Source organism: Plectropomus leopardus, chromosome 22 (assembly GCF_008729295.1).
Source record: "Plectropomus leopardus isolate mb chromosome 22, YSFRI_Pleo_2.0, whole genome shotgun sequence".
Classification (NCBI taxonomy): domain Eukaryota; kingdom Metazoa; phylum Chordata; class Actinopteri; order Perciformes; family Serranidae; genus Plectropomus; species Plectropomus leopardus.
In genome coordinates this window covers 871,083-884,889 of record NC_056484.1, presented here as the reverse complement: position 1 = coordinate 884,889, position 13,807 = coordinate 871,083, and the positions used below count along the sequence as shown (strand labels likewise).

Genomic DNA, 13,807 nt, shown 5'->3' with positions numbered 1-13,807 from the left:
CTTTCCTTTTAGCAGCTCCAGATCACCTGCTCTGACATTTAAAGGCTATGTGAGCGGCAAATAAATGAGATGGAGAAGGTTCAGAGCGCATAAACTCTCTTGAAAGCTACGAGAGATTGATTTTCAAGGTAAACGGACCGGAGCTTATAAGTTCAGTTTGCGTGTATGCGTCGAAGCATTTTGGGAGAGATGGGGAAGTGATGTGTAATGCTCTCTTCACGGTTGTCTCGGAGATTTGGCTTCAGGGAGCGCGGTCGGGTTTATTAGCCGAGCGAACTCCTGGTTAAGTCGATCACAAGTCTCTAACTTCTGTCACAGACAAAAGTTTAACTTTTCCAGCGTGTGAGACGAGGTCAGAGCACGGCGCGGAGCAGCTGCTGATGTGCTTTCATGTACAATTATCCATGTGATGCAGTATCTGTTTGAGACTGCAGGTTGTCACACTGTTGGAGGACTCGTGTCAATCACAGCAGTGGAGCGGTGTCAGGACATCAAACGTACAGCACACACGAAATGTCTCGTTTTAAAGGAAAGATTTATGACCGGGACACTCAACGCGCTTCGCTTTAGGGCCGCTTTGGCAAAATGACAGAAGGCCAGGGGCCAGTACAAGCAGCCTCATATATGTTTCTAAGATTTTAGGACATTTTTTAGGATTTAAGGACATTTCTTGGATTTTAAGATGTTACTCAGATTCTAGCACATTTTTTCTAGGATTGTAGGACTTTTTCCGATTTTATTACATTTCTAGAATTTTAGCTGGTTTCATGATCATTTAGTTCATTATAGTAAAATATAAAGTCAGTTTTAAGTATTGCGGGGGGTAATCTCTCTGCTGTTGTGTAGAAAACCACCCACGTCTCGTCTGCAGAGTGAAATCAGACTGTGGTGTCTCATAGTTTGAAGGGGAAAGGCGGATTATTGACAGACTTCTCTAAACAGACAACACAAGTTTGTTTGGCTGCACTGTAAAAAAAAAAAAAACTGTTTTGAAACTAGTGACCACAGATGTCACCAGTTATAAATCTTTAAAAAAAATTATAACGTTAACAAATGTTTCTGATATTAAAATGAACAATACAGTGAGACTTTCTAAAATTAACTACAGCCACTGTATCCCGACTCTCACATATTCTCACCACCCAGGAGGCTTATTTTAGTCGGTTTCAGAATATCTGACGAGCCAGTTAATGTTTAGAGGTATTTGCCGCTGATGGGCATCTGTGAATACTCTGCCGCTGGGCGCAATTACACCGCATGTTGTGCGTAACTAAATTTTGTAAACCATCTGATTTGTTTTCAATTGGTCACTTTTGAGCACAAACAGCAGGGGGCAACATGATGACTCTACCTCTCTATGGGCACCAAAATACCTCACGAGTCCCTTGTAGATTGTTAACACATAATAAGACACTGAATTTACTAACAACAGGCACACAAATGTTTTCAAGCATAAGAATACACCTTTGTAGTCATGAAAAAGTTGTGACTGAAATGGTCTCTGGATTGAGATATTTTGAAAATAACATGCCATTAAATGACTGCTGGTGGTGGAGCATCGATTTATTTTTGATACTATTTCTGGAGAGGTTTTTGGGTTGTTTTTTTTTAGCTGCAGACAGTCTCCCATGTTGCACAACTTTCACATCTTAAGAAAATAAAGCGCTCAAAGTCTCACAGGAGTCTTTCTCACCAGGAGACATTTCTACAGGGAAAACACTACATTTTTGTCTTGTTTTTTCACCGTTTTCTGACAAATCCTCTACACAAAAATACCATTCAGGGATACATATCTCTGCAGCATTTATCATAAAGCTTGGATCATTGAAGTCACTGAAATATGGATGGCATAAATCTTCCTTTATAACCTGTGCAAACACAGACATTTGATCTGTGCCAAATGTTTGATGCCCTGACATCACGCCACAACTGTGATTGACACGTGTCCTCTGACTGCATGACAACCTATGGCAGTGATACTCAACATAAGGCCAGAGGGCCAAATCTGGCCCCTGATAGGGTGCCAGGTAGCCCCCAACAATTTTCACAATAAAAATACACACACTGGGGATTGTTTTTGTCACTTTAGTATACATAAGGTGCCAGAGTGCATAAAACACCAGAATCATTTAGCTAAGCCTCTCATGTCCTAAAATCCTAGAAATGTCCTGAAATAAGAGAAACTTGCTTAAATCCTAGAAATGTCCTTAAGTCCTAGAAAAGTGCTAAAATCCTACATATGTCCTTGAGTCTCTCAAATTTTAGGACATATCTAGGATTTTAGAATATTTGTCAAACATCCATAAGCTTCAAAATGTCCTAAAATCCTACAAACGTCCTACAGTCCTAGAAATGTCCTCAGATCAGAGAAACATCCTAAAATCCTCAAAATGTCCTAAAATCGCAGAATCATGCTAAAATCCTACAGATGTCTTAAAATATTAGAGATATCTTAAAATCTGAGAAATCTAAAATTTATATTGCAGGAATAATGCATAAATAGTCACAAAAATGTGTTTTGAGTTCATGAAAATGTGAAGTAATGTAACTTAACGAAGCATGTAATCCTTTGTCTTTTATTAAAACTCAAAAAAAAAAAAAGGGTTACATGTTTTTTTTCCGTGGACGGAAAGGTTGTTTCATCCCATTTGTGGCTGATTAGCACTATAGTCACACAGTGTTTGATATGAAAGTTCAAGCTGTTGCTAATCTATGATGAATTATTAAAAATCCCCCTACGGTCAAATCAATGATGATTTGTTTCTCTGAGCGAAACCAACAGATGGCAGAAGCCGCCTCGTTCCCTGCACGTGTTTTCATCATTTAAGGGCAAAGTTGCCCAACCGGCCAATCGCCTGAAAACTTTAAAGTGCAGCCCGGTCTTCAGGGAGAAGCGGCGGCACCGAGCGTAGAGGCCCCTGGCCCCCCGGCCCCTCTCCCAGGGCAGGACTCTCATTCTGGGCTGCATTTCCCCGCGCTCGCTGGGTGTCAGCTGGAGTAATGAGATATTTAGCAGAGAGGTATAGGGAGCTCCTGTCTCAGGGGGAATCGACTGCAGCGGCGGGGCCCCAGACTGACACGCTCTCTCCGAATGCAATTCTCCCATCGTCTCCTCTCCTTTATCTGTCGGCGGTCACAATAAAGAGGCAAAATGACTGCTGGAGAGATGGAGTAAATATGGCCGAGCAGCCGTCAGGCAGGAGACACGCTCATTCAGCTGATAAAGTCGAGCCGCGGCCACAGAGGAGAGGCTGTCTGGTCACACACATACGAGCGTACAGGTGCACTGTAAAACATGAGGAACATGTAGGCCAGTTACCGGATGAAAATGTTGTTGTCGTACATTTCTGCAAACCACTGATACCTACATTTCAGAAGTGGCGCAGTATACGAGCTGAATATGTCATCAGGTGGACAGGACACATCATGGCATTTCCAGCAGGGTTTGTAACGCCAAAAGCAGGTGGTTTTGTAGCCACAGTGCAAAATTTCTAGCCATTATTGTGGCACCAAAAGTAGGTGTTTTTTAGCGAGTCATTGAGGCATTTTCAGCAGTGATTGTGCAGCCAAATTTGGATGTTTAAGCACTATAATGCAGCATATTCAGTTGTTATTGTGGCCCCAAAATTGAGTGTTTTTAGCGAAATCACATTTCTAGCCATTATTGTGGCAACAAAAGTAGGTGTTTTTTAGCAAGTCATAGTGGAGTTTTAGGCAGAAATAGTGAAACCAAAATCAGATGTTTGCAAGCAACATTGCTGTATTTTCAGCTGTGATTGTGGTACGAAAATTTAGTGTTTTTAACAAGTCATCATGGCATTTTTAGCTGTGATCGTGCAACCAAAATCAAGTGTATTTGGTGTCACATCTTGGAATTTCCAGCCATTATTGTGGCACCAACAGCAGGGTTGTTAGTTTTTTTGTCGTTTTTTTTTCGCAAGACATTACAACTTCTCCAGCGGGGATTGTGCAACACATTCGTTGAAATTGTGACCCAAAGTTGAGTATTTTTAGCAACACATTACAGCATTACCAGCCATTACTGTGGCACCAAAATCAGGTGCTTTCGAGCCATGACTCTGCCACTAAGAGCCGACGACAGGATCTTTTCTTGACCATAACCGAGTGGTTTTTGTGCCTTGACATGACTACACATCCACCACAGCAGTGCTGACACAGAAACATTACATTTCAAATTATTTGCAATACAAATGGAACATAACTAAACATATAATGCCAAAACTTTTTCTGTCTGAAGGTGAGGAATATGGATCGAAAGACATACCAATCAGTGTAGTAAACATGTTTTAATGAAGAAAAAATTAGCCTTGAATCAATTAGTTAAATCTTTGAAAATTACATACATTTTTTGGTGTTTATCAGGCATGCCGAAAACGAATTACTCCAACCTTCACTAATATACATCATAAACAAGTTTTAATGAGAGTTTGGAAGTGATGTTAGGGGGGAAAACAAGCAATTTAAAGATGTCACTATGGATATTTTTCCACACTTTTTAGCGCTTTATAAATGAGATCATCAGTTAATCAAAAAAGTAATAAATGAGAGAAATTTCTGAGCATCCGTCATGAAAGTGTCTTTAAACTTCCTGAGCTTTTGAATTAATGTTAAATTGTGTAGATTTCTGTTTCACTGGCACAACAGAAGAATAAATACAAAATATGTGTTCGCCTCGAGCACCAAATGTGCTATAACCACTGACTGAGGGAACGAAACGAGTCCTTTATGCAAACATGATAAAGACGATTTGTGTGTGAGCATGTACAGCAGAATTGCAGCCCAGTGCATGCTGGGAAGTATGCTAATCAGCTAGCAGCGTTTCTGCTTATCACTTGATAATGTGTTTGAAGTTGTACAACTTCATTGATCTAAAGCTAAAAGTTGAGTGGATTTTACTAAACTGACACTTTACAGCGTACACACTGATCTCATACATGTACCTGCACACACACACACACACACACACACACACACACACACACACACTTACACTTACAAACACTTAACATATGTCTCAGCTCTGACTGTGTGCCGCGCTATCTGCAAAGTAGCCAAATCCCTTCTCTCCCCTGCCGAGTGCGGATCGTGCCTCAAACTAAATGTTTCAATCAAAAGGTTTTTGTTCCCCTGTGGCGGATTGCCTTTGTTTCGAACGGATTTGCCCCTAGTTAGGCTTTGATTGCAGCGTGTGAGTAATGGTGTGGTGTGATAGATTATGACTTGCCGTTTCAGCTTCGCTGTGTTTCAGCCGTCGCTGCAACTTTCATCAGTTGTGTTTTGAGTTGTGTTTTCTGCTTCTCCGTGTGTGACGGTTAATTCGTCTCTCACACACACACACACACACACACGCTGCTGCTCTGTGGAATAGAAATTCGGACAATTACATTCACTCCGTCTGATTGTCCAGATCTCTAAATCTTCCTCTTGCCCTCTCCACCTCTCTCTCTCTGGTCATCCCAATCAATCTCTCTCTGCCCTCTTTTACACACTCTCTCTCCGTCTCACACACGCTGACACGCACACACACATCAAGTCTCTCTTCATATGAGATGATGAAATAGTTGGAGAACTCAAGAAATCTGTTTCTGGTGAAACCGTTCTGGACTCAGAGATAACTGAGCCCTTGTGGGGGAAAGAAGAAAGCCCACTGGCTTTAGAGTCAAGTTTCCTGTGTGACTCCGAGTGTGTGTGTGTGTGTGTGTGTGTGTGTGCGTGTGTGTGTGTGCATCGTAAAAAAAAACTTAATTTTCTTGCCTTTATTGTATGCATTATGTACATTAGTCATTTTTATGTTAAGGTGCGTTTTCTCCTCGTTATCAGTGTGCAGTAAAAAGTCAGTGAAAACATAAACCTGATTACATTATTATCTTTTTCTCTTCTTTTTTCCTTTTTTCTCCCCTCACTTTTCATCCCTCTCAACTTTTCTTTCATCTCTCCTTTTTCTTCTCCTTGTTTCCACCTCTGTCCTCTTTCATCTTGTTTTCTTTCCTCTCCATGTTTTTATGTCTTTTCCTCTTTTTTCTTCTGCTCTGCTTTTCTCTTTTTTCTTTTATGTTATTATCTTCTCTCTTGTTTCATCTGTTCTCTTCTTTTCTTTTGTTTCCCCCTTATGTCTCTTTTTCTCTTTTTTCATGTTTCTTCCTCTCTTTTTTCCTCATCTGTCCTTTCCTCCTTTTCTTTTCTTTTATCCTGTTGCTCTCCTTTTTTCTTTCTCCTCTCCATCTCTCTTTATTTTTCACTATTCCTCTCTCCATCGTTTTTCTCTCTCTCGTCTTCTCTTTTATCCTCCACCTTTTCCCTCCTATGTCCTCTTTCTTTTCTCTCCTGTTTCCTCTCTTTTTTCCTCTCCTTTTTGCGTTTCCATTTTTTGTCCTCTTTTGTTCGGTCTCATTTTTTCTTCTGTCTTTTACTCTCCTATCCTCTGTTACCTGTCTTCTCTCTTCTTTCCTCTCTTTTTTCCTCTCCCTTCTTTATCCTCTGCTCTTCTCTCAATTTTTTCATCTTTTCTCCGCTACTGTCCATATTTTTCCTTTTTCTGTCCTCGTCCCTCCTCTCTTCTCTTCTGTCTTGTCTCCTGTCCTTTCCTCTGCTTTATCCTCTTGTCTTTCCCTTTTCCTTTTTTCTTCTCGTTTATATTTGACCCTCGTGTCTCCTTCTCTCTTCTATCACTTTCTCTCCTGTCCACTCTTGGCCCCCCTCATTCTCCTCTTCTCTCCTGTCTTGTCTCCACTTCTCCTTTCTCCTCTTATCTCCTATTTTATCTCCCTTTTTCTCATCTGCTTCTCTCCCCTCTCTCTTTTTCATTTTCTGTCCTCTCCCCTCCTCTCTCCCCTCCTCTCTTCTCTCCTGTCTTGTCTCCTCTCCTCTACTTTCCTACTCCTCCTCTCCTTTTTGTCTCCTTTTTTCTCCCCTGCTTTTCTCTTCTCTCCCCTTTTCATCTTTGCTCCTCTACTTTCCATATTTTTCCTATTCTTTCCTCTTCCCTCCTCTCTTCTCTCTTATCTCGTCTCCTCTCCCCCTCTGCTTTCTCCTCTTTTTTCTTTCATTTTCTCCTCCTCTCTCCTCTCCTCCCCCTGCAGGGCTGCTCGTCTCCCATCGTGGTGAAGTTCGCCGACACGCAGAAGGACAAGGAGCAGCGGCGTCTGCAGCAGCAGCTGGCGCAGCAGATGCAGCAGCTCAACAGTGCGACCACCTGGGGGAGCCTGACGGGCCTGGGTGGCCTCACCCCGCAGTATCTGGCTGTAAGGAGCGCCGCCGCGTCGCCCACCTCCTCCTCCACCATCACCTCCTTCTCCACCCCTCACTACAGCCCCGTGGCCAACGCCGCCACAGTCAGTGCCCCAATCCAAAAAACCCTGAAAAATCCCCAAACTCTCTCTCGCTGGCCTCCTGTCTCCTCCTCCTTTCTTTCTTTTGTTCTGTAATTCCTCCTTCAGCCCTCTGTCCTCCTCCTGGGATTGTAGCGCAGCGAGGAAATGAGGTCTCTGAACAGAGGCTGCCAGGAGCCGATAATATACTGTGTGTTCAATATCTCGAAAATTTAACACCAGAAAGAATATACAAAGACAAGCCTCTTTTCCTGCATTTTATTCAGAGCAAGGAAAATGAATTTCTCTGTACAAGGACGCATTCAAGATGATTTTTTAAAATTGTCTAATCATTTTTGGCTTATGTCAATATCACAAAATAACTTTCTTTACCCAACCAAGAAATTACTTTTATGCACTACAAAAATATGTTCTGAAACAAATAGTGCATAGTAGATTTGAATTAGTTGGGTTTTTTTTTCTTTTTTGGTGGGTTTTTGCGAGTCACTGTGCTGTGCAGGGTATTTAAAGGGATGTTTTGGTCCCCAGATTTTGCTGCGAAGTGAGTGCTCTTTACTGTCACACCAGTCTTTGCAGCTGCAGACATGCAGGCAGCAGCACAGAGGTGAAGAATTGATGAATTTACAGCTAACAGCAAATTAATACGATCCCGTTTCTGGCTTTTGTTGCGTATTTACGTGCCTTTGTTAGCAGCGTCGGCTTGCTTATTATATAACATTATTTCGCTGTTACGCCGAATGCCCCGCGACACCGGTTCAACATTAAAGCATTGTATGGAAAACAAAATAGCTCCAAAGTTGGAAAATATTTATACTGAACATATTTGCAAACATGCACAAACAACCTTTTTTTAGTTGTTTTTGTTGCAACTTCCACTTCTATTGCTAAAACAAGATTAACATCTTATGGTTGTGTTTAGGAAATTCAAAGCAGTAGGTTAACCCTTTGAAACCTGGAGCAGATGCCTTTCATGGGTATTTAAACTTTTAAAAATTGAACAAATTGGTCTGATTAAGAAAAAAAAGAAGAAAAAGGCATTGTGCAACTTGATAAGAAATGTTCCACAAGTTGCAAGAAATTAGCAGATTTAGAAAATTATTTTTACAAATGCAAGGGGAAAAGTTTTTTCAAAATCATCATAATTATTAATTTTAAAACTATGTTACTGAATTATTATAATTTTAAGCACTTGGTTTTGGTTTATTTTTTCTTAGTAATTTTCAGGTAATTTTCTTGAATGTTTTACTAATCTGTAATTATTAGGTTACAAAATTATAATATTTTTTTTAAGGGAAAAGCACTTATGTGTTGTTTTTTTGTGTATTTTTTTTGTTTCATTGCCCACCTACCTCTATACAACTTTTTTTGAAAGAAATCAAGCCAGTTTGCTCAAGTTTCAAAGGCTTAAAGTTTGGGAGAGATTCTGGTCTTGGTTAAATACAGAAAAAGTCAACAGTGACAAATGACAGGATGTATTTGCTCATCCAGTATTTAAATAAACCCACAGTCTTATCCAAAGTGGTTGTGTGGTCGAAACAAGACAAGGGATGTAAACCTCAGTCCTGTCCTTTCAGGGTTTTTTTTCCAAATTTAAACTTTCAAAACCATTAAGACGTATAAGTTAAAGTAATTTATGTTTCTTGAAGTCTGCATTCAACAGAAAGAGAAAACAAATCAGGACATTCTGCAAACATTTCCAGGAAAAGATGATCTTTAAGACTGTGACATAATGAGCAAAAGAATTTGCATTCTCTCCCAGATTACTAGCGGAAATTAGAGGGAGCGTCCAGTTTCCGCTGGCAGAATTACAGTCGTATATAAACATAATATCCGGGACACAGGGTTGCCTTAGCGATGTCCTCACTGGACTTCTGTTTTATTTCTAATGAAAACCATGTGCTCTGTTTTAATATTCAGCCCCGTTGCCAAAAGAAAATGCTGGCGTTGCATGTTTCTGCAAAGTTTTTTGTTTTCCAGCAGCTTTTCAGCTGGTTTTTGAACAACTTTTCAGCCCCTAAATGTGGGTGTTTTTAAGAAACCTGTCACTGTATTTCTAGCACCATTTAAGGCATCTACATTATCATTTTTAGGGTCCTACAACTGTTTTTCCAGCAGCATTTTAGCCCCAAATTATGGGTGTATTTATGCACCCGTCACTGTTTTTCCAGCGGGGATTGTGCCCCGAAAAACTGTGTATCTTAAGCCAAGAGATGATGTTTTCCCAACTTAACTCTGTGGTGTTTTTGCCTAAACCTAAAAACAGATGATACATAACGTGCAAATGAAACATATAAGTGGTTAGCAGAAACAAACAATGCCTACATTTTTTCTGGCAAATTGGTTAATAAATCCACATCTTCGCTAAGTAAATATTTTAAAACCCCATGAGACTGAGGGAAAAATGTCACAAAGCTAAAAACATGATTAATGTGAAAAACAATAAGGAGGAATCACATTTTAAAGCCTTTCTTATAGTGGTTAAATCATCAAAAAGCCAACATGATTCAACCACAACCGTCTTCATCAGAGCTTAAAAAACATGCATCTCTGTTTCTGAGCTCAGTATGTCTGTTTTTCTTAGCTCATGAAAAAGTGACGCTTCAGAAATAGATTTTTTCACAGGACAGTGACAATGGAAACAGTAGTTAAAAGTGAGGCTTTTCTTTTGGGATTGTTCAAATATATTTACTAATTGTGGTAAATTCTTGGGACTTTTGTGGCATTAAACAAAGAAGCGATCTAAGCTGGGGACAGAGCGGGGCCCCTGGGAGTCCACTGATCCCCAATTTGAGAAATCCTGCAGTGGAGGCTCGGCTGCACAGCATCTGAGGCCCTCATCGGTTGATTTGTTTGATTGGGGGATTTGTTAGGTTTTTTAAAGTCGGGTTCAGAAGCCTCATTCTCCTCCTGCGGTCCCTCTCAGAGACTCCGGACTCTTCTTGTTGAAAGTTTCGGCACTAACCCCTGACTCATCACTCTTAACTTTCCGAATTAACAGCCCAAGCTCCCCTTTAAAACACTCAGAAATCTAGAGATTTGACCCTCAGTTTGTTAGATCCGAAGTGAAATGAATGCCTTCTTCTCAGAGAGGGAAAACAGAGCTCAGCCACACAAAACACCTTTACTGTATATTGATTTATTTTAGTGGAAAAAATCTGAATTGGGCTCCAAGATTTTTCAATCCTCTTTTGAAGAGATTATTCTGGAGGAGAGGAGGGAAAAATCGCACACACAATAGGAACAAGATGTTAATTTGCTGCTAATTCAAGTCTTTGAAGGATGAGTTTTTGACAGCATCAGTATTCCACTTTTGTTTGGGAATCTAATTAGTCGGCTAGATTAGAGCTTTCATGCTCAACTTGTCTGGAAGAATCATGGCGGAATACAAACAGCGTTTGCTTAGAGGAGAGATCAAACTATATTAGCAGCTCATTTACTCATCGAGCGCTCAGGCAAAAACCACATTGCTAAACCGCTCATTACGAGTTTAGCTTCTCAGCGTAGCATTGTATTGACGTGTATTAACTGTATCCACGCGGCTCACTTTCTTTCTCCCTCTTCTTTCTTTCTTTTTTTCCCATCAGTTGCTTCAGCAGGCAACCTCCTCCGGTAACCTCGGAGCCTTCAGCGGGATCCAGCAGATGGCCGGTGAGTCGAAAAATCATTTGATAAACTCTCCCGTAACCGCGATGGACTCTTTGTTGCGCCTTTTGTTTTTTTTTGTTCGCAGACTTCTAAAAGAGGACCAAAGAGCATAACAGATGAACTCGCGTGGCGGAGTAAAGAGAGATCTTTTGCCCTGAAGATTTATTAACCGTTGCTAAGAATTGTCTTGATCTTTTAATGAGGCCAGACAAGAGTTGTGCCCTGGGCGTGTAACAGTAGCACCGAGGCTTTGCCGGGGATGGATGAGTGTAGAAGAAAAGAGGGGGGAAGGAAAAGAAAAGAGGAGGGGAGAAAATGGTTAAAAGTGAGCTTGTTTGGAGGATATTTTGCTCTGCAGGCTGGCGCCATCTACTGCTCTTTTACAGCCGAGGGTCTCTGTCTTTCTCTCGGTCATCTGCACTTTTCCTTTCATCAGGATTCAGCAAATTTCTGCCTTTTAAACTCATTTTCACGACAAACTCAGAAGCTGATCTTATCTTTTAAAAACTAGGAAAATAATTACCTCTTTGAATTTATGTATCTAGCCTCATAGCCTCAAAACTAGTAAAAGTAAATATACAATTAGTCTTATTTTTCTTTTGTATTTAGTTACTAAGTTTACTTAAAATTTAGTTAAATTCACTTTATTTTGTGAAGTTGTTGCAACTTAAAAATGACAGATGAAATCAACTTGTTCTTTGTAAGCAATAGCAACTTAACTTGTTACCGTTTGAAACCTATGTTGGCTTGATTTCTGTCAAAAACGGAAACATTTGCAAGAAATTTGTATAAATTACAAGGAAATTACCTGAAAATTCTTTAAAACAAAATAAAAAAAGTAAGTAAAACAAAAATCTGTAACATAATTTTAAGATTAGTCATATTTACTCACTTTTTTCAAGGCAGTTGGTCTCCTAGACATTTCTAAGTAACATCAACTTGTCACCGTTTTTAAAGACTGAAATTAAGAAATTAAAGGTTACAGAAAATCAGCCTATTTCGCACTGGTTGTAGTCGGTGAAATACGCCAAACTCCATGTGGTTTGAATAAGAAAAAGGACACAAAGAAATAGGAAATAAAGTGGTTAGGGACACTTCAATTCTCTTAAGTGAAGCTGACGCAATAAAAAATGCATATTGTATTAACCCAGTTCTGTATTAATCTAAGCCCTGAGCGTGCCAAGACGCCTCCTATTAAAAGTTGAACGAGATAAAATCTCCGTCTTAAAGAAATATAATTTTTTAGGGCTTAAAATTTAGGTTATTTAAGACTTTCGGGCACCCGTGGATACTCGCTCTCATCATCTCTGACTTCTTCTCTCTTTCCATTAAACTCTCCTCCTCTCTGTTTATTTTAAGCCTCTTTCTTGCAGAGACTCTTGCACCTCCCTCCCTCCTCATCACACTTTCTTCATCTCACCTTTTACGCCTCCCTGCAGCCTTCGCACTCTGTCTGTTCTGTCCTGCCCTCCTTCTCTCCATTTTCTACTCCGAGTTTCTAACTAAGGAGTCAGCTCTTAAAATGTTGGCATTGTGTTTCTGCAGCATTTTCAGTTTTTCTATTTTTTCAACATCTTTTCGAGCACAAAACATGGGTGTTTTTTTAAAGCCCCATCGCTGCTTTTCCAGCTGCTTTTTGGCCTGCGAATGTGGGTGATTTTTAGCAACCCATTGGTGTTTTTAAGCTTTTAAGCTCCCAAATGTGTGTTTTAGGGACCTGTCACTTTTTTTCAGCAGCTTTTAAGCTGCTAAACGAGGTTGTTTATAGCGTACAATCTCTCTTTTTCCAGCAACTTTTCAGCCAGAATGTGGGTGATTTTTAGCGGCCCATCGCTGTTTTTCAAGCAATTTTTCAGGCACCAAATGTGGGTGTTTTTTAGTGTGCTGTCACTGTTTTTCCAGCTTTTCAGCCCCAAAATGTGGGTATAATGTAGGAACACATCGCTGTTTTCTCAGCAGCTTTCAGCCTGCAAATGTGAGTGTTTTAGGGGCTCATCATGGCTTTTTTCTAGTGGTTTTTCAGCCCCCAAATGTGGCTGATTTTTAGAGACCCAGAGCTGTTTCTTCAGCAATTCAGCCTGCAAATGTGGGTGTTTTTAAAAGCTCCATCACTGTTTATCCAGCAGCCTTTTAGTGCCAAACCATTGGTGTATTTTAGGGAACCGTCACTGTTGTTCCAGCAACTTCTCACCCTGCAAATGTATGTTTTTTTAGGGCCCGTCTTTTTTTTTCCAGCGGCTTTTCAGCCCCCAAAAAATGGGTGATTTTTATTGACCCATTGCTGTTTTTCCAACAGCCGTTTAGCTTCCAAATGTGGGTATTTTAGGGACCCATCAAAGATTTTTAGGGGCTGTTAAGGCACCTAATGGGGGCCTTACAAGGTTCCATCACTGTTTTTCCATCAGCTTTTTTAGCATGTAAATATGGGTGTTTCTCCAATGGCTTTTCAGCTACCAAGTATAGCTTTTTTTCAGGAACCTGTCACTGTTTTTTCTGCAGCTTTCCATCCCAAAATATGGGTACAGTGTTTTTCTAGCTGCTTTTCAGGCACCAAACGTGGGTGATTTGTAGCGACCCATTGCTTTTTTCAGAGGCCTTTTGTGTCTCAAATGTTGATATTTTGGGGGCCCTCACTGTATTTCCAATGACTTTTCAGGCACCAAACACAGGTTTTTTTAAGCGACCCCTCGCTGTTCACCATTTGGGATAGCGCCTCTAAAAAGTGGTATTTTTTTAGCGAGACATAGCTGCTCTTCCAGCAGCGATTCTTCTTCCAAAACTGTGTGTTTTATGCCAAAACACAATCTTTTCCT

General features: G+C 40.4%; 1 protein-coding gene across 5 annotated transcripts in view; it reads left to right on the top strand.

Moving 5' to 3' along the window:
• celf2 (cugbp, Elav-like family member 2) overlaps nucleotides 1–13,807 on the top strand; it is a 277,136-nt gene that overhangs the window by 240,920 nt on the left and 22,409 nt on the right. For all 5 annotated transcript variants that reach the window (XM_042511588.1, XM_042511585.1, XM_042511584.1 and 2 more), the window contains 2 exons: nucleotides 7,101–7,352; nucleotides 10,934–10,997. In XM_042511588.1, the coding sequence (XP_042367522.1) occupies nucleotides 7,101–7,352; nucleotides 10,934–10,997 (316 nt within the window). The remainder of the gene's footprint in view (nucleotides 1–7,100; nucleotides 7,353–10,933; nucleotides 10,998–13,807) is intronic.